The following is a 19,133-nucleotide window of genomic DNA, read 5'->3' on the forward strand; positions in this document are numbered from 1 at the left end:
TTTTTATTGGTCCCCAGCTGTATTTAATGGAGCACCATACTTTTACTGATAGATGTTTCACTGTCAAAATATCCTTCCTTCATTTATCACAAAGTTAGAGCAAACGCCTTTCAGATTATGCCCTTTGAAACAATATTCTGTGGTGCCTTCAAGATATTTCGTCTTTATTTCTCCTGTCAGAGTGCTCCTAAAACTATTAGAGGAATTAACTAGCATTCTTTAAATGAGATGTGTGGGTGAAGGAGAAAATGTAGAGAGGCCCTAAAGGAAATACATCATAAAGAGCAATTCTGTAATTGCAAAGGCACAGAGTGGATGGCAGAATAGGTCTCTGCCTTTCATTTATTTGGCTATATTAAGACCTTCTTTGAGCAACTACTGTACAATTTCTGTAGAAGCCAAATCTTCCCCGGTTAAAGCAGACACATCACATCTTTAACTATGTCCCTGTTGCTATTATCCAGGTGCAATCTTAAAATCAAAGAGCAAATAAATGTCCCCCTTTTCACCATAGTAATCCAGTACTTTCTTCTAGCTCTTCCTCAAAGCGGCAAGGCTCTGCAAAAAAATGTTCACCAACGTAATAAAATATTGAGCTGACAAATTAAAGATTAAAATTTCAAAATCTCCTAAGTGACTTAGGGACAGATTTTACATGGTGTTTAGACACTGCCCCAGTCAGTGTTGCAAGAGCTAACTGATTTAGACAGGCACGTCTCATTTGCAAGTGACTTAAATACTTAGGAAATCTGAGTCTTACTAAAAGCCAGTAAGACTGAGGGTCCTAAATACCTCTTCCTTCTGAAAATGAGAATTGGGCACTTTTAGCCACTTAAATGCTTTTTCTTTTTTGCAGATTTTCTCCTTTACTTCTGAATACCTATGGTTAAAAAATGCTCCCTGTTCATTCAAGTTCCCGAGTGCAATCCTACAGTTGCAAATCCCACCAAGAATTCTCAGCTGTCCGGTCTGATCAGCATTTCTCCAACTTGATTTTGTTGGTCTCCCTTTGAAGTCAAAAATACCTCATTAAAAACAAAGAAGAGCCCTACCAAAAGCATGCTGGATTCCTGGCTCCAGATACATATCTGCTTTTCCTAGTTCATCAATACAGGAATGCTAATACTGCCTATTGCAATTCGCTTCCAATACTCCCTGTAAGAAAAAGACGGGAAAGATTACAATATGTCAGCATGATACACCCATAAGCATCTCTACCTGATGATTTTCTTTACTTTGCCTATCAAGGAATGGAGGCACTTTCTCATATACAACAGCTATATACACATGTATATATTTCATACGTGTATATAAGCCTGTAATTAAAAATTGGTATTTCTTGCATTCACGTCATAACTAGAAGAAAAATCTTGTAACGTATTGTTCAGTTATATGAAGTTTGCCCACCTTTGACGCACTGGCTTCAGGAATGCTTTGACCAATACATTTTGTTGTGGTGTCAGTCAAAATGCTACATGCCAGAGGCATTAGTTGCCTGAAGCCTGACTTGTTTTTCTGGCTACCGTTTGCCTTTGATTCATCTCCAAGAGGGGTTTTTTTTCTTAAATATGCATAAAAATAAGGTCCTGTGCAAATTTCTCAAGAGATCAATTTGCAAGGCTCTTTAGTAGAAGGACTGATTCTCTAGTGAGTATGCTGGTTTGATATGGAAATACATAAACTTGCAGTAAATTTACCACCCACATCTTGCACGTTACCATGCCCTGGGGCTTCTTTGCAGGTTCAGGAGCAGGACCCCTAGCAGCTTTCCCTTACAAAAATGCTCTCTTCCTAATATCTGTGTACAAACACCTTCTTGTGGATTGGACTGTAGGCAGCATCTAGGTATACAAATTTGTAAGCTGCTTGGGTTGACAGCAGGAAAGGTGAATGGCAAATTTTAAGGGGCTACAAATCCTTTGATGATTAGGCCATTTCACATTCTTGCTTTGCGCATTATATTGAATGGCAAAGAGCCCCGAACATGAAAGAAGTCTGCAAGCAGGAAGTTCAGTCTTAAGGGCAGCTGCACAAAGTACTGCGCTTAGTAAGTGTTATGAGTTTCTTTGGGCATCTTCAACTGTTCTTTTTCCTAGGTTAAAGAAAATGGAGATTAGAGTGAATAGCATTTAAAGTATTAGAGAAGCGGAGGCCAACTTTTTTTAGCAGGTATGGCACAAAGTAGCCCCGCGCTCTCCTTACGTGCCACTCCAATGCCTTTCCCTGCCTGTTCTTCTGCTTCCTGCCTTAGGATCCCTTTCAATCTGCTGTTCTGCTGTCTGTTTCCTTCCCTGTGGTTCCTGCCCCATCTGCTGCTCTGCTTTCTGCTCCCTGCCCTATCTACCACTGTGTTGCACTTCCCCTCCTTGATCTGCCACAGGCTGCTCCTGACATTTGTGGCAGGTGCCACAGGTTGGCCACCCCAGTGTTAGAACTGTGCATTTTCCTTCTTTTCTGTAGTTATAAAGCAAAAAAGAGTTTTCTTTTCATCTCCATTAACTAAAGTAGTGTAAGCATACAATAGACTGGAAATCTGGCATTTAAGGACTTTGTTGGCAAAGTTACCAAATAGAGGCTTTCTTACTGCTTGAATGTCTCAGTGCCTGGCCATAGCTTATTATATGGATGTGGTCAGATGGGAAAGAGTCCAGTGCAGAGCAACAAAAAATATTTACAGGCCTGAAAAGCATGATTTATGAGGAAAGGCTCAAATTGCTAAGGTTGTTTAATCCGGAGAACACAGGACTGAGTGGGGATTTGACATCAAAAACCTATTGGGGATTACAGAGAGGACAGAGATTGCTTATTTTCTGTCATGGTAGGGGGCAAGACTAGGAGCAATGACCTCAAATTGTAGCAGAGGAAATTTAGGTTGGAGATTAGGAGAGATGTTGAGGGTGGTCAAGCACTGGACCAGGCTACCTAGAGAAATTGTGGAATCTCCATCCCATCCATCTTCAAACTTTCAAAAGCAGATTGGGTGGACACTTGGCTGAGATGGTTTAGTTCGGGATGATCCTGCCTTGAGCAGAGGTTGGACCTGTGAGGTCTCTTTCCTACGATCTTATATCAGTGCCCATTATCAAAAATCCACCATCACTTGCCTTGTTAACTCTGGCAAGTACGAAACCAGATTAAGTAGATTGCATGACTCTGGCACAATGAGAACTAAATGAAAGTCAACATTTCTGTTGCGTGGAAATGCTATGTAATTATTAGCATTACAGAGAATAGATGCTTTGCAAAATAAGTGACTAGAGCCAAAGTAAAACCGCTCTCTCTGATGGACATGTCATGGAATAATATAAAAATAAAATAATATTAAAAAAGGTCCAGAAGGTAAAATTCCAAAGTGAAATGTCAAAATCTGCATGAGCATATTTTTTATATTGTTTATAGAAAATCATAAAAAATGAGGGTTGGAAAGGCTTTGTCAAGTCAGGCCTTAAAAACCTCCAAGGATGGAGATCCCACCACCTCTCTGGGTAACCTGTTCCAGTGCTTCCCTACCCTCATATTGAGGATGTTTTTCCTAATATCCAACCTACACCTCCCTTGCTGCAACTTGAACCCATTGCTCCTTGTCCTGTCATCTGCCCCCACTGAGACCAGTCCAGCTCCATCCTCTTTGCAACCCCCTGCAGGGAGCTGAAGGCTGCTATTCAATCCTGCTCCGTCTCTCTTCTGCAGGCTAAATAAGCCCAGTTCCCTCAGCCTCTCCTCACCAGTCCTGTCCCCCAGACCCCAAACCATTTTCCTTGCCCTCCGCTGGATTTTCTCCAATGTGTCCACATCCTTTCTGTAGCGGGGGGCCAGATGTGGCCTCTCCAGCGCAGAATAGAGGGGAAGAATCACTGCCCTCCATCTGGTGGCAACGCTCCTACCAATGCAGCACAGTATGTTGTTGCTTCAAAATAGACGTTTTCTTTGGGGAATTTTTATTAATAAAATAAAGTAACCTAAAATCTACATTTTTCTGTAATCAAAATGAAACACCATGAATATATCGATATCAATATCTATGTGTGTGTGTGTGTGTGTGTATATATATATATATATATATATATATATATAGCGGTGTTCCATTTTGATCATGGAAAAATGTGGATTTGGGTTACTTTTTTAAATCTGAAAATTGGGGATTTTTTTTTAATCAGAGAAAACCAAGATCCCTGATAATAAGACACCATTTTGAAAGGAGGTTGGGGTCCAATTGTATGGGTTAAGGAATAATAAATTAGAAGTAATGTTGGGAGTTCCCACTAAAGAGCTAACTCAGGCACCCTAAAAAATAAAAATAAAAAAAGCTTGTCTATCTTCATGTGCCCACACGGAGTATTAAATACAGTCTGCTAAGCATAAGGGCTGTTTCAACAATACATCATAAAACACAATTTTTAGTTCGGAGAAAGAGAGGGAGAGAGCGGTTTTACTTTTCCTCTAGTCACTTATTTTTCAAAGCATCGATTCCCTGTAATGCTAATAATAAGATTTAGCTGCTAGATGTGTAGCTATTATGGCAATTACTTTAGAAAGCATGGTTCATTTTAAACTTTGAGTGCAAGAACTTAAACCCCAATTATGTTGTATTTCTAAATAAATACATACATTGTGCCTTTGGAGGGTGTTATGACCTAATGTTCACTTGCTTCAAAATCCACACCAGCAGTAGAGATAAGGGCAGCAGTATCCAAATCTGTGACTGTCTCCAGAGCTCATTGCTAATTAATTCGAAGGGTCTTGGACATTGCTGTTGTACCAAAAGGAAGGACCGTCTTTCACATGTGACGGTGACTGCCATGTGTTTAACAACATATCTGCATCCTCATTCCATCCGGTCTATTTACAGCCAGCTCCTGGGTCGGCTGCTTCACCCGTTTTATCCGTTCTTCAGCCTTAGCGTTGCATGAGAGGAGACGGTCAACTGTTGAACTTGTGACATTTGCAAGCCCAAAACACAAGCGAAAAACAAATTCCTTGTACTAAAGGCTTGACCTCAGGGCCACTGATGGCAGTGGTGGTTGGATCAAGGCCTCAAGTTGTTAATGACTGCTGCATACATCAGTAGGAAACAGGAAGGGGAGGAGACAGGTGACAATAGGACCCCCTCCAACATGTGCGTGCCGTCCAATCTCCCCTAGTTGTGTCTGAGCCAACCAGAAGTCCACCTGGGTGTCTGAGCTGCTGTCAAGGCCACTTCCCCAGAGTACCCGTGCTTGATCCAACCTACAAAGTTTTCATAGTCCTACAGTTAGCAACTCACTTTCAAGAGAGTTCAGTTGAAAGAAAAAACATGTTAACAGCTGCATTCACTTTTTTTTTTTTTACATGCCATCACACTTTTAACCTGGGGCAGGTGTTTTCTACGTCCATATGGGATATGAGTTGTATTTTCCTCGTGCAACCAAATATCCAAAAATCAAGGAATTTCACAAAAATCACATCTTTTGCAAAAGTTCCCTCTCTTGTAAACAAATGGGGACTTTCTTATCTGTTGGTTTGTGGGGGGGGGGTTGTTTTGGGGGGTTTTTCTTTTTACAGACAAGGCCCTGCATCTATACAGCCCCATCATTTTATGTTGAAGAGAATAATTTTCCAACCTCAAACTTAATGACCCACAGCAGGAGTCGTTTACTTTGCCTATGTTGTGTAGAGTCTTTCCACACTTGAAATAATATATCTCCTTTGGCCCACATATAACGAGCAATGCAAATAATGGATACTAATGAAAAATGTAAATATGTATTTAGCAAGCAGACCACAAAATCTATTATCACCTGCTGGGTGAAGAACATGCCTTATATGATGGAGCAGCTTGCAATGCGTACACTATGTATTGTTTAACTGACAGCAACACATATGTTCCTTTATCTCAACAAGTAATACATCGCTCACAATTTTACTGCATTGGTTATCACAATGGAACAGGTTAAGGAAGAACTGGAAGTGATTTAAGGACTTTAGCCTTAAGATTAAATTTGCCTACTTTGGGGATCCAGCATTTCAGACATGAACTACAATTAATCCTTAATCTTAAAAATAAGACCTCTGTCTGATTTCTATGCAGACGTCCTCATTCCCAACAATCCTGATGGATGCCAGCATGTGCCCCCTGTGCAACTGATTTCTTTCTGAGTCAAATATGGATTGTTATAGGCTAGCACACAGAAGTTGTCACAAGTTGTCACTCATCAGAAGGGATCCTGGTTTTCTCTGATAATAAGAAATCCCCAATTTTAAGATTTAAAAAAGTAACTCAAAATCCAGTTTTCTGTGATTAAGATGAAACACCACTATATCTATATCTATAGCGGTGTTTCATTGATATGAATATAATTTCATATATATATTTCATATACATAATTATATTTATAATTTCATATATATATATATATATATACACATATATATACACACACACACACACACATATATATATATATATATATATATAGTGGTGTTTCATCTTAATCACAGAAAACTGGATTTTGAGTTACTTTTTTAAATCTTAAAATTGGGGATTTCTTATTATCAGAGAAAACCAGGATCCCTGCTTATCAGTGTGTGGTGAGGTTTATGTGCTGACATATAGACTGTCTCTTGTAGCCCCCTGTATTTTCCATCTCTTACATTTTGCAGGTCAGAAGCAAAACCCTATTGTGTAAGTAATTTAGTAGCAGCTGATTATTTTTTAGGATAAAGTAAAGTATAGTATTTTCCCCTGAGCCCTGGGTAATCTGTAGTTCTGGCGCATTAACTGGCATAAACATTTTGATTAAAGCTTATGAATGTATTAATTACAGCTGGGAAGTTTCCAAAGATGATTTGAATCACAAAACTCTTCAAACTGCAGTCTCTTCTAAATTGCAGAAAGGGCTATTGCTGAATTGCTTTTGCTTTCTCTAGGATGTGCATAAAGTAATGTGGGATAAGCAGACGTGTAAAATGGCATTATTCCTTATTAGTTCCTGTAGGCACACTTTGAATATGTCTTTAAAGGCTAAAATATTGCCTGTTACTGTCATGCTAATAAACACTTGCTTAAAAACCAAAGCACTTTAATCCTTTATGAAGGTGTCAGTGATGTTTTATGAGCCTTTAGTGAAAGTCAGAATAAGATTGCTTTTTTTTTAATTAGGTAGCTGACAACATTGCCACATAGCCAAGCTAATAGCCTCTGCTTGTGTGTAAATAAACTGAATTCTTCAACACCGGCAACAATTCCAGCAAAATGGATGGAAATGACAGGACTAGCTTGGTATTCTTGCCTCTGCCTACACTTCCACAGGGAATTGCAGTGGTGTGACCCAAGGCAGGACGTGACCCAGCTGAGTCCACAAACTCGTTAAGTGTTTTCTAAACAGTGTTCACCATTTCCTACAACAACCGTTAACTCAATTAGATTGCATGGAGTCCTGGTGATCACGTGGAAGCAAATGTAATAGAGGGCCTGGATTCTGAAATCACTGGCTAGATAACCTGAAAAAGAAAAGCATATTTTATCTATCAACTCTTTGGGCCTCTGAACAAGAGCCCAAGAAGTCTCAACTAAGTGCTGCTTTGCTCATGCATTCATGCACACATGCATTCATTATGACTGACCTGCCCTAGGAAGGTCCATTAAGTGGAACTCATTTCAAGCACAGATGGTCCTGAATAGCTTAATGTCTGCCTGGTGGCCAGAATAAGTGAATTCTTGATGGCCTTAGACTTCTGATCACATACATGCAGCCAGGGAGGAAATGAAAACATGTTTATCATTTTGATAAACAACCGCTCTCATTGCCGCAGGATGCTCTATGTAACTCAGCAGAGTCAAATACTATTAAATTGTCATCACTGTCAGAAAGAGAACTTATAAGTTTGGCTACCTGAGTCATAGTTAATGACTTCCACAACGTATAACACAAATCAGGACTGCCGTTTGCCGGTTTTATGTTTGTTTACTGATAAGGCCTGCCTCCGCAAGAATACCGAGGTGCGTTATAATTTTGAAGTGCAAAATATGCTTTCATGATTACCTCTCAGCTAGAGAGATAAAAAACCGGAGATGACTCGAAGATGGTATTTTGGCTTCTGCCAGGCATGCGCTCAGACCTTATAGCCAATTTAGATATCTTAAATCCTAGCCGCAGGCAGTAGTTTCATACTTACGGTAAAATCTATCACTCTGTGGTATATAAACACAAGGTGGCTTTGTAATAGAGAGATAATTGAACACATTTCCAGGGGTTCAGCATTCTCTGATGTAAAATGAGTCTATTTTCGGGAGTTAAATGATCCTTTTTTTACTGTCAGAAGCATGCATATAAACTTAGTCATTTTTACCCTTGAACATTTCCAGCCCTTTACCCTTTAACATTGTAAGCCCATACAGTTGAAAGACTTGGACTGGGAGAAGGATTGTAACGAAACAGATGGCAGGTATCCTATCCTTGCGAATCCGGGATCTGCTCAGGAAGCAAATGCTGCCTTATTCTTCCTCTTTCAAAGCAAGAATTCACCCAAGACGCTGGGTCCTCATACAAATTCAACCCTGATAAGAAGTGGGCAGTTCTTCCTGTCTAGTCCTGCCATTGCTCTTTCTGTTGATGTCAGCTCTGCAGTGTGTATATTGGCACAACTTGGGATGAAGGCTTTGGCAGAAAATGAGCATTTGCCCATAAAAACTCACTGAGCTTGAGATGAAAGGACATGAGATGTTTTGGGTTATTCCCAATCACGCCTTCAGTTTCTTGGAGACAGGACAAGAGTGGCAATTTTGCAGGCCCCTACTCCATATTATATACTCTTTCCTTTGAGTATTTCACATGAAGGGGAGAAAAAGCTTTTTAAGAAGGCAAGTTATTTTTCTTAGTAAGTAATGAAGGACCTGCCTTTATGTGCAATAACTTCCAACAAAAAATTCAGAAGGATCTTTACGGAAAGGATTTAGAGTCCAATTCTTCTTCCTTTAAAATCAATGGAAAGTCTCCTATTGACTGCAGCGAGAGTTGGATCAGACTGTTAGTTTACAAACAAAGCCAGCAGCTACATTCGCTCAGTAGACCATAAAATGTTCAAAAAAGGCTTTCCTGTCATTTGCAACAATGATTTAAACTTTTGGTGCTGTTACAGCCTATCAGGTCAATAATCCACATTTTTATACAAGTCCCTAAATATGCATTTATGACACTCACAGTAATGGCTCCCAGGGAGCTCTTACAGGCTTGAGTCAATAATCCATGTTTTTTAAAAGTCTATAAACATGACTGCACATTCATACAATATATATTTTGGTCTATCACCCATGTCGACATTGATATACTTGTATAAAGTGTTGGGTAGCTTCACTTAAAAAAAAACAAAAAAACCCCAAAACTAAGCAACTGCCGTATTATAAATGTAATGAAGACTTTGAGAGGGGAAAAACCTCAGTTTGTGAAACTTGTCAGATTAATTGAAGTCAATTAATGGAGCTGTTACAATATATGTCAGTCAGCGACCAGCCCTCATGTCGAGAAGTACAATGATAGCTAATAGCAACAGAGATAGGCAGGCTGCCAAGTATCCTATCCAGTTTTGATACCTTAAAACTGCACCTGTCCTGAAGGAGGGGAGATGTCTTGTTAGCAGGGGCCCAGTGTTACTCAAGGCAATTCACCCCTTTGTGAACCCCCTGCAAGAAAGAGGGGGAAAGCATAAAAAGCCTTTTTTTCTGTCTATCCTTAAAATCCTCTCTTCAGTATCTTTTTATTAATGACTCCAAACTCAGGAGGGCATATGATTGCTTATCTCTGTGTTGTCTCTACCAAAGATCTGCTTTAGTGAATATTTAATCCCTAACACTTAATCAACAAAGCCTGAGCAACGAGACAAATAGGAGTAGAGAAAATGAGTTTGTTTAGATTTTATTCAAGGAAAGGCCATGTAGCAATAATAGGGATGTGGGGCGGGGGGAACATCACAACCATTGTAAAGATTTCCAGGTTATTATTTCTAGTGGTATTTGGATAGGCTTAGTTTTCTCAGCAACTTCTAGGCAATCAGGCATGAAAGTCAGATTATCTGTATGCATTGTTACCTTTCAATAGAAAGCAACAGCCAACGAGCATTTTCTGCAATTCTAGCCAGAAGCCGTACTGTGTTGTTGTAAGACTTTCCGTGCCTCTGAGACCCACTCAGTAGCATGCTGTATCACAGCATTCCCATTCAAAACCAAGACCAACATGAAATATCAAAAGTGTTCATGGAATGAGTGGGTTTTTACATGAGTAAGAGATGAATGTCTACAACATAATCCTTCTCTTAAACTTTTTGGGGTCGGGTATGTTTGCACAGCACCTAACACACTTGTTTATTGAACCGTGACTCTTGTTCCTCGGTATTTCAACAATGAAAATGTAGTTTGCGCTGTGAAAAAGTTGGAGAATCCCTGATGTCTGGTAATATTTTATAACATGTGGACAAATGTCCTGCTTATAGAAGAGAGCCTGGGTTGCAGCATCTGGATCTGAATGTAAAAGACTGCAAAATATAGGAGATCCAGGCCTGGGACTTTGTTTCATTGCATTAAAAAGTTGAATCAGAGGTTTAATCTCTTGCTCATCTTTTAGTATGGCTAAGGACAGAAATTATACATAAACCGGTATAAGCGATCGGAAACCAGTTCAGATTTGTAACACACAAAATGGCTGAAACTGGTTTAAGATAAACCTGAATGGGTGTAGTATCAGACTTAACTGATTTAGGTTAAATGGGTTTATTGAACTTGTGTCCCCCTGCCTCCCAGGATGCTTTGCACCTCCCCCACAAACCTCCCCTTACAGGATGGGTGAGCTAGCTTTGGCCCTGGCTGTCTGCTAAAGCTAAGTAGGAAGGCGGGCTCTAGCGCCCCCCAGCTTCTGGCCTGGGGCACTGCTGGCATATGGCTGCATTACCAAAATCAAAGGTAAACGCCTGCTCGCTTGCTTATTGGTTCAACCTACACAGCTTAAATTAACTTGCAAAGACTGAATCAACTCAGCCTCAGGCTTTTTGACCGTCTGTAGATAGCCACTATGTTTATGCAAGTAATGCAGGTGCGTATTTTCTGTGCAGCCTTCCCTGACCTCTCTACGTGTGCACAGATTTTCATGGGCACACTTGTACTTCCACTCTACACGTGTACTTTTCAAAATCAAGCACTTGTGTGCACAGCTATCAAAATGTGTCCCTGCAGAATCTCTTGCAGCCAAAGATTTTGCAGGGGCAAATTCTAACACTTGCTGGGATGGCCGATGGGTTAATAGTATTTGATATGAAACGTTTGGCATCACGCACCAAATTTTTGTCTGAAAATCTGAAAATTTACCCTGAGCATCTTCTTATGATATAGCATTTTATTTTGGTGGAGGAGGGAAGATTTTTTTTGCCATACGATTTATAGGCTACACCTATTTTGAAAGTCCCAGTTAATAAAGAATAAAACCGAATAGTAGCAACAAAAGTTTCATTCCCTTAAATTGTCTTTATAGCTTCATTATGTTTCACCATTCTCAAATATCCCTGTCCTCTTGAGTTAAATGCTTTATTGCAACATGAACTTGAGCTTCAACGGTGTAATTATAGGTGTTATAGAGCTCATCAGCCACAGCCCATTATTTTGCCTAGAAAATCGAGTCAGCAAGACCAGCTTTTGTTCACTGATCTCACATGGTTACTAGGTCCTGCCTGGTAAATTAACAGGAAAATAAAACATTTAGCTTACTTGCAGTATTTACAGGACCATACGTGCAGTACTTCCGACGTGCATTTTTGCCTGTTAAAAGCCCAGCTCACACGCAGTCGAATCTGCCAGTTTATCAGGGTCAGATCATAACTGTATATTTGAATACTGCATCTCTGGCCTGATTCTGAAGCCAGTCAGTTAGGTGGGATTTTTATTTTCCATTGACCTCAATAGGATTTGGATCAAGCTCAGTGTGCCCAAATCCCCTTTTCCCATGGGACATTTGATGGGGCCTCCATTCCGTGATGCTCTCTTCATGCTGTCAAAACCATGGGTTGCATCTGCCATTGCACATACTGGCTCATAAAAGAGCTGCATCACTTGGCCAAATACCTACATACATAATACAAGACCCAGCTCTTCTTGTCACGAAAAGTTAAGTGTTAACAGTGGAGCCCATCTTGTCCCAAGTTTGCAAGCTCATCAAGCCTAAGCCCCTTGTGTATGTGACCTAGGGGCATTTACCTTAATGGACATTAACCAGCTTTGACTGGCTCATCCTGTAAAGGGTTTGAATATTTAAAATGGTAAAGCATTTCCACGTGGGGCAGGGTCCTTCTCAGTTGGGGGCCTTGAGCTATTGTGGATTTTAGATGCGCTTGTCACATATCATTCCCAGTTGCAGAAAATACATGGATCCTCTTCAAAGAAAGTAGTTTTTATTGGTCTCATAGAGAGATCCTCGACAAGGTCTTTTTTTTTATAATTGCTGGGTTTACTGTACTGCAATATCCTTCCTTCTTGGTATGCTACTATAATTATTGAATGGACTTCATTCACGTTGGGCTCGCACATCACATTATCTACTCAGTTATGTAGGAAAGCAAGATGGAAGTTTGTTCTCCAATTGGTCCTGCTGACTATAACTTCAGCAGTAGAAAAGGAAAGCCAAGATCCCTTGCCTGCTCCTCCTCTGCAAGGAAGTGCTCTCTCCAGAGTACCTGTCTCCCTGCACCAATAGGGCATCAGTTGTTCCACGAGGGAGGTTGTGACTTCTTTGCGTCCCACAATAAAGCAAGAGCTGTGACTCAGATTCCCAGTTCATGCTCCGGTCTGAGTCTCTTGGGGGTGGCCACATGTTGCTAACTGCTTTACTGTAAGGCGTCATTCAAGAGACCAACAAAGACCTAAGAATCTAACTGCATAATCAATGGATTTTATATTATGCTTCTCCTTGTAGGTAAAGCAAAGCACAATGGAGCGTCTCATAGTGGGATGAGAAGAATAGAATCAGTTCCATAGTAAACTTAGTGAACCTTCTTACCCAACATGCTCTTTTGCACAGTGTGGCAATTTTTGCATTAAGTTTTAAACCAATACTGCCGAATTTATGAAGCAAGTTCATGATGTGGACAAATATCTGCCAGCGAACAGGCTGGGACTATTAAATGCTTGGCAATTAGGAGCAAAAGACAATTTGAACTCGAGTCTTGAGAAATATAATGGGCAGTGAATTAACCCACTGTGCAGCCTAATCATCCTGTGCAGCATTGCTAAAGTGAATGGGAACAGTGCTCTTGACATTTCGTTTCTGTACATAGCATATGTCCTAGATGAGTATTCATAAACCATGCACTACTGTCTGTCCATCTATCTTTCCATGGCTCTAAGTGACCAGCTGCAAATGTTAATAAACCACAAGGACAAATTACTATGTCTGATGACCTGGGATTATCCAGGAATTTTGCTTCCATTGGGACTACCTGTTTGGGGCTTCTGGGGAGGTAAAAACCCTAGACTATACTAAGATCCTGCAATAACTGATTCTTCCTCTGCATGACCTGAACACTGGGGTTGACTGTGATTTGGGAAGCTTATTTCCAGACGGATTCTCTGATTTACTGTAAATGTGTCAAAGAGCATAGCCTGGCAGTGTGAGGAAGAGAAATTAAATCAAACAGGAGGGCTTTTTTCTGTGCTAACTGTATCTTCATACCTTCGGGTCCATACGATGACACGGCCCCTTATTCAGACCGCAAAGTTGTATTGGTCTGAAAGAGGCTAATAACCTAGAACAGGCAGGAAGGATTTAGTGCCTTATCTTCTCTTGGAGGGGGACATTATTTGCATTTATTATTAAATCTGAAGCATTGCAACACCAGCCCTAGTTTGTAATCCTTTCGTAGGCAGACCCTTTCATCACAAAGAGAGAGCAGAGCAGCATGCTTGGATGCTTTGAGTGGCCATTGCAGTTCTTCCTAATCAGTGTGTCAATATTCTCTCTCTTTTGCCAGAAGGAGGAACGTGTGAAGTTATAGCAGCACACAGATGTTGTAATAAGAATCGAATTGAGGAAAGATCACAAACAGTAAAATGCTCCTGTCTACCTGGGAAAGTGGCTGGGACAACAAGAAACAGACCTTCCTGTGTTGATGGCAAGTAGCATATCCAGTTTATACGTGACGTGTGGAGTATGTGCCTAGCAAACAGTCTATATGTGATGTATGATTGTAAACAGAGCTGTGTTCCCTGATTTGGCCTTTTTTTTCCTTTTTTTAAGGACAAGACAAAAATTTATAAGTGTAAACTGTATGCAAAGAATCGGCCTTTTGCAATGCAGATATACCTTGCCTGCTACCTTACAGACTGATTCTACAACCCATGCTTGGGCTATTACACACATGATTAGCAGCAGCACAGTCAGTGGAGCTATTCACATAAATGCAGCAAGTCTCATGGCAGAATCACACCTTTAGTAAACAGCCAGCCAATATTATCCCTTGCATCCCTTTGCTGGAGCCCCCGCCTGCCTCATTAGCTTATTACAAGTGACAGCAATTGTTTGTCCTGATTGAGTTAACCGTTTGAAAAGTCAGCTGCCAAAAAAGCCCAGTGATAATAAGCATTGTGGGAAGATGGAAAGGAACTGGGCAGTTGACTTGGGTATGGCACATCTCCATTATTTAATAAACCCCAGCTCTGGCCAAGGTACCCCAAGCAGAATTTTGTCATCCGTGGTTCCCCTTGGAAAAGAAAACTAGACCGTGGGGTTCCTATTGGAACTGGATGGTAGTTGGTACTCCAGCAGAGGTATCAAGACACATATTCCCGGGATTATTGCCCCTTATGTAATTCATTTCGTACCCGTGTGAACCAGTAATGCACACCGAGCAGAGTGCATACCCCAATGTTGAGCCAAATCCAATGTCTGAAGAAGCTGTTGAGTTCGAGGGCTTAGCTGCTGCTTTTGTTACACAGACAAACTGGTAAATGTTGCATGATCAGTAGCATCCTGTTAAACAAGGGGGGGAAGTTGTGAAATGTTTCTTCTTTATGTCTTTCACTTTTATTTGACCGTTAATGATCTGGTGACGCCATTGCCTGTACTGCTTTGCAGCGCCAAAAGCCATTAGGCATCAAGTTTTCCTTTCACTCTGAATCAGACTGCATACTGCTCCGTGCCATCACGTTCCTCCAAGTGGCAGGTCTCAGCAGCGCGACAGTACAGCTGTTATTTTCAAAGCCTCCTATGTTCCCTATTCCGGTGCAGATTTAAAAATGTGGCTTTCTATCAGAGAGAGAGACAGATTTGACAATCTATTTTTCCTGGCCTTCTTCCCTCAGTCACATGCTGCAGGATTTTCAAAGGGGCTGCCAACAGAGCAACAGCTGTTTCAATTTTAACTGAAAGTTAGATGAAAGTTCCTGTCGGCTTTATGGCCTGCAAAAACATTGGAGCCAGGGTCCTCTGCTGCTGTCGTTAAATATTAAGTACACAGAAAAAATATGCTGTTCACTCGGGGGGGGAGGTGGACTCTTCAAACTTTCTCATCTCTTCTTTCTTTTCTTATAATTTCAAAAAGGCATTCAAGGTCTTAAATTGTGAGGCCATAATTCAGAGCCAGTTACCCTAGAAATGCCATTCAACCTCTGGACTCAGGCCTAGGAATGCAACTATAGTAGCTGTGAAGGATTACACTTTAATTCACACCTTGTCATGTTTTATTGCTTAATTATTCTGGTACAAAGACTCTCAGTCAGGGGAAAAAAATGCACTCTCAGGAAGCTGCAGGTGAAACCTGTTGTTGGGCTTAACTAAAAATAAACTGGAAACTTTGAAGAATTGCATGTTCTGCATCAGGTCATGACAAACAGAGAAAATAGGTGCAATGTGGTGGCAGCATTTAATTCAGACGTTGCTGGTATAGTGGCTCCAAGGAGGAATGATGCTAGAAGTCAGCTGCAGGTGTAGATTGGAGTCGCTCTGCTTAATAGCTCTGTCTGGATTACAATGAAAAGCAATGTTATCAATTGGAGTTTTGAAAGGGGTGAGGATAAAACAAAGGCCGATGTGAAAGTGGACTCCTCCTCCCATTGAAGTCTGCGGTAAGACTTCAAGTGACTACAAAGGAAGAAAAACTGAACCACAGCGGAACCTCTTCCCCTTTTAAGTCTTTAATTGTTGCAATCAGGACACGGGCTCTTTTGTCAGTGATTGGGGAAGGGTTAGGATACCGATATCCTGTTTGCAAAGATCAACAGCAATGGCATTTTCTTGACCCTTTGTTTTATCCTCATCCTTTGCTGTTGATTCTTAACATGTTGACCCATCCTGGGTCAAAGCCTTCAAGGTCTGCAAGTACTTTTTCAGCCTTCACTAAGGTAAAAACTCTTTTTATCTGATTTCAGTAAAAACTTTACTCGGGTCAGCTCCCAAAGCCTTCCTTCCTTGGTCTGGGCTTGTTTTTTAATTAGCGCATTAGAAAGGATCATCTGAAAACACAATGCCCCCTTGAATGACTATTGGAAAACGCTAAAGCTGGTTTATTCTGACAAAAAGATGTACAAGGTACACTGCTTGAAGTCATAATCTGTCACAGAAAAGCTCTCCTGTATCCATGCCTTCCAAATGTGTTATGGATGCTCTTGCATACCTGCTGGCCCATCCACACCTATCCAGGCAGACACAGCTTCTTCTGAGAGGGGACTGGATGACTTGTGGGCTTGGGAAGAGAAAATAGATGCCATCTTGCCAACTGGACCCTGGTTCAGGGTGAATTGTTACCATGAGTCAAGTCATCTGCTTGCTATGCAGTTGCTTATATGAATAAGTCGGGACCTTGCCTCCATTAAAATCTGTGGGCCAAACTCCCTCTTATCTACTGGAAGCAGGTTCAAGACCTTGATAGTTTAGAGCATTTCAGTTGCATCAGAAGATGCCCCAGGAGGATGCATGGATGCCAGCTGAGGCCAGGGTCTTAATGGACAGGATACAGAGCTTCTCCTTAACCCCCATAGAGCCCCTGAGCTGGAGCAGGTGAGGTTGCAAGGCTCCTGTCCAAGCCCTTTCTTTTTCTGTGGATAAACAGTGTGTCAGTCGTAAGCAGCGTTAGCCTGGCATTTTTCAAGGGCCATGAGAATTAGTGCGTGGACCTTTCACAACCTATTAGTCGTGATAAACAGCCCTTCCCTGCATAAAATGTATTTCTGCAACCCTTGCTCACGGTGAGCGGTGCTTACATAAGCAACCTCCTGGCTAGCACGTGAAGTTCACCATGTGGAAGTGCTGCTTGTGCTGTGAAGGATGGGAAGTAGGCACTCGTCTTGAAGGATGCTTGGCAGAGCATCACTTCCCGTTGGATCAACAGGCTCTCAGACTTGGAAACAGGAACCAGTTGCCGAGACTTTGAGAGTACAGCCCGACTAGATTACAGCAGCATCGGCAGTGTGTCATTAAAAAAGCACAGAAGGATGCATATATACGCCCTGGGTTATACTGATACAAATTATACCAGAAATGGCCAGACAGGGTGCGTCTACACATTCATTAATGTGCCTTAGATATTGCACATTTCGTTTCCTCCTCCCTTAATAAAGGACTAACTAAATGCGCAGTACCTAAAGTTATGGGGGATATTTAGTGACGCTTGGTTCAGTGACCCCTGCTATGCATTAGCCTTATATCACTGTGCAGGAGGCTATTAGCACAGTTTTTGCCATGACACACCACTGCACAGTGTTGTTAAGCCAAGGTGCAGTAAGCATCTCGTGTAGACGCACCCACTGGTCCCTATCCTGGCCTAGCTACCTGCAACATGTAGCTATCGTTATGCCTCACTGCTTGATGGGAATGGCCTGTTTGCTTTTAGCCAGACAACACCTAACTGGTACATCTGGGACAGGTGGAGTTGCACCTCTGCTTCTTTCAAGGGTAATTCTGCCCTAGATTGGAAGAAGTCACCCCAGTGTAGGGGGCTCTGTCATTTGCCCTCTACTGCACCGTCGTAAATGCGCTGTCTGTCCAAGCCACAAGCTATCCCATCCTATCAATTGGGAAAACATTATCCTGACACCCACCCCATTTGCTGTGGAGTTACAGAGCAGCATAAGTAAGGGAAAAGCAAAATCTGAAGTTGCTCACTAAGCAGCAAAGCCGGTCTGTTGACTCATCTATTGTACAAACGATGCTGCTTGCTTTCAGGCTTTACTCCTCTCCTGCCCGTCTCTCTGCTGGAACATTTTGAGCACTTTCCCCCTTCTCAATACTCATCTTGTGCCTCAGTCGGAGACATCCTTTGTCTTCAGAATTTGCCTTTTCACTTCATGCCCATGTTTGCTGTTGGATTTGTTCCTACTCTTACGTGCCCTCTTGAATTGCCCAGACATCTCCCACATGCTTAAGCCCCAAACCTATTGCTGCTGTCAATGTGCTACCAAGCTCCTGATTTGGCTTCCTGACTTACAAGCTGGAGTTTTAGACATGTAGGAATTGGCACTGAGGTTTGTTTCACATTCAGAATTTAGACTTGCATAGCTTTTATTGAACTCCTCTTTACAAAGACAGGTATATGAGCAAAATGTCTTTTTTATGCCATATGCAATCTACCCCTGCATGGTCATATCAGCCATTCTTTTGAACTTGCACCTTCTCTCTCCACGGGGTTTTTTCCCTTCTCACTTGAAAAATCCTTTCGCTAGAGGTTTATTGCATGTATTTTCATCCTTCCTGCACATATTTGAGCAAAATGGTGCAGTAGCCTATTAAGGTGCAGGTATGTTTGCCCAAATACCAGGCACTTTTTATTGTGCTAGCTGCCACCCGACTAATAGTGTTTCTTTGTTGCTGTGGGGGTTTATTCCTTTGACTCCTAACTGAATTCTTTTTGCTTTGCTTGTTTAACTTGGGTGTTGACAGTCATATACTCTGCCTCTCTCCAGGGCCTTCATCTTTGCATTGCTGTTTGCCCAGCAGCAAAACAGATGAGCATTGCTTTTGCAAGTATCTAACCTATATCTCCAAGTAAAATTTTTCCTGACTTGCTCTTTGTTGGACCAAAACCCAAAGTTGGTCCTTTTAATAAGGAGCCCTCTAATATTCCAAGTTAACAGACTGGCTTTTTCAAGACAGCTGCCTCTATTTCTCCTTTATATTGGATCTCCTTGG

The 19,133-nt window shown here is 41.4% G+C and overlaps 1 protein-coding gene across 1 annotated transcript in view; it reads left to right on the top strand.

Moving 5' to 3' along the window:
* Positions 1 to 19,133, top strand: part of TAFA1 (TAFA chemokine like family member 1) — a 304,009-nt gene that overhangs the window by 221,979 nt on the left and 62,897 nt on the right. The window contains exon 3 of the mRNA XM_059715731.1: positions 13,984 to 14,124. Coding sequence (XP_059571714.1) covers positions 13,984 to 14,124 — 141 coding nt within the window. The remainder of the gene's footprint in view (positions 1 to 13,983; positions 14,125 to 19,133) is intronic.

This window comes from Alligator mississippiensis, chromosome 12, assembly GCF_030867095.1.
Source record: "Alligator mississippiensis isolate rAllMis1 chromosome 12, rAllMis1, whole genome shotgun sequence".
In the NCBI taxonomy this organism is placed as follows: domain Eukaryota; kingdom Metazoa; phylum Chordata; order Crocodylia; family Alligatoridae; genus Alligator; species Alligator mississippiensis.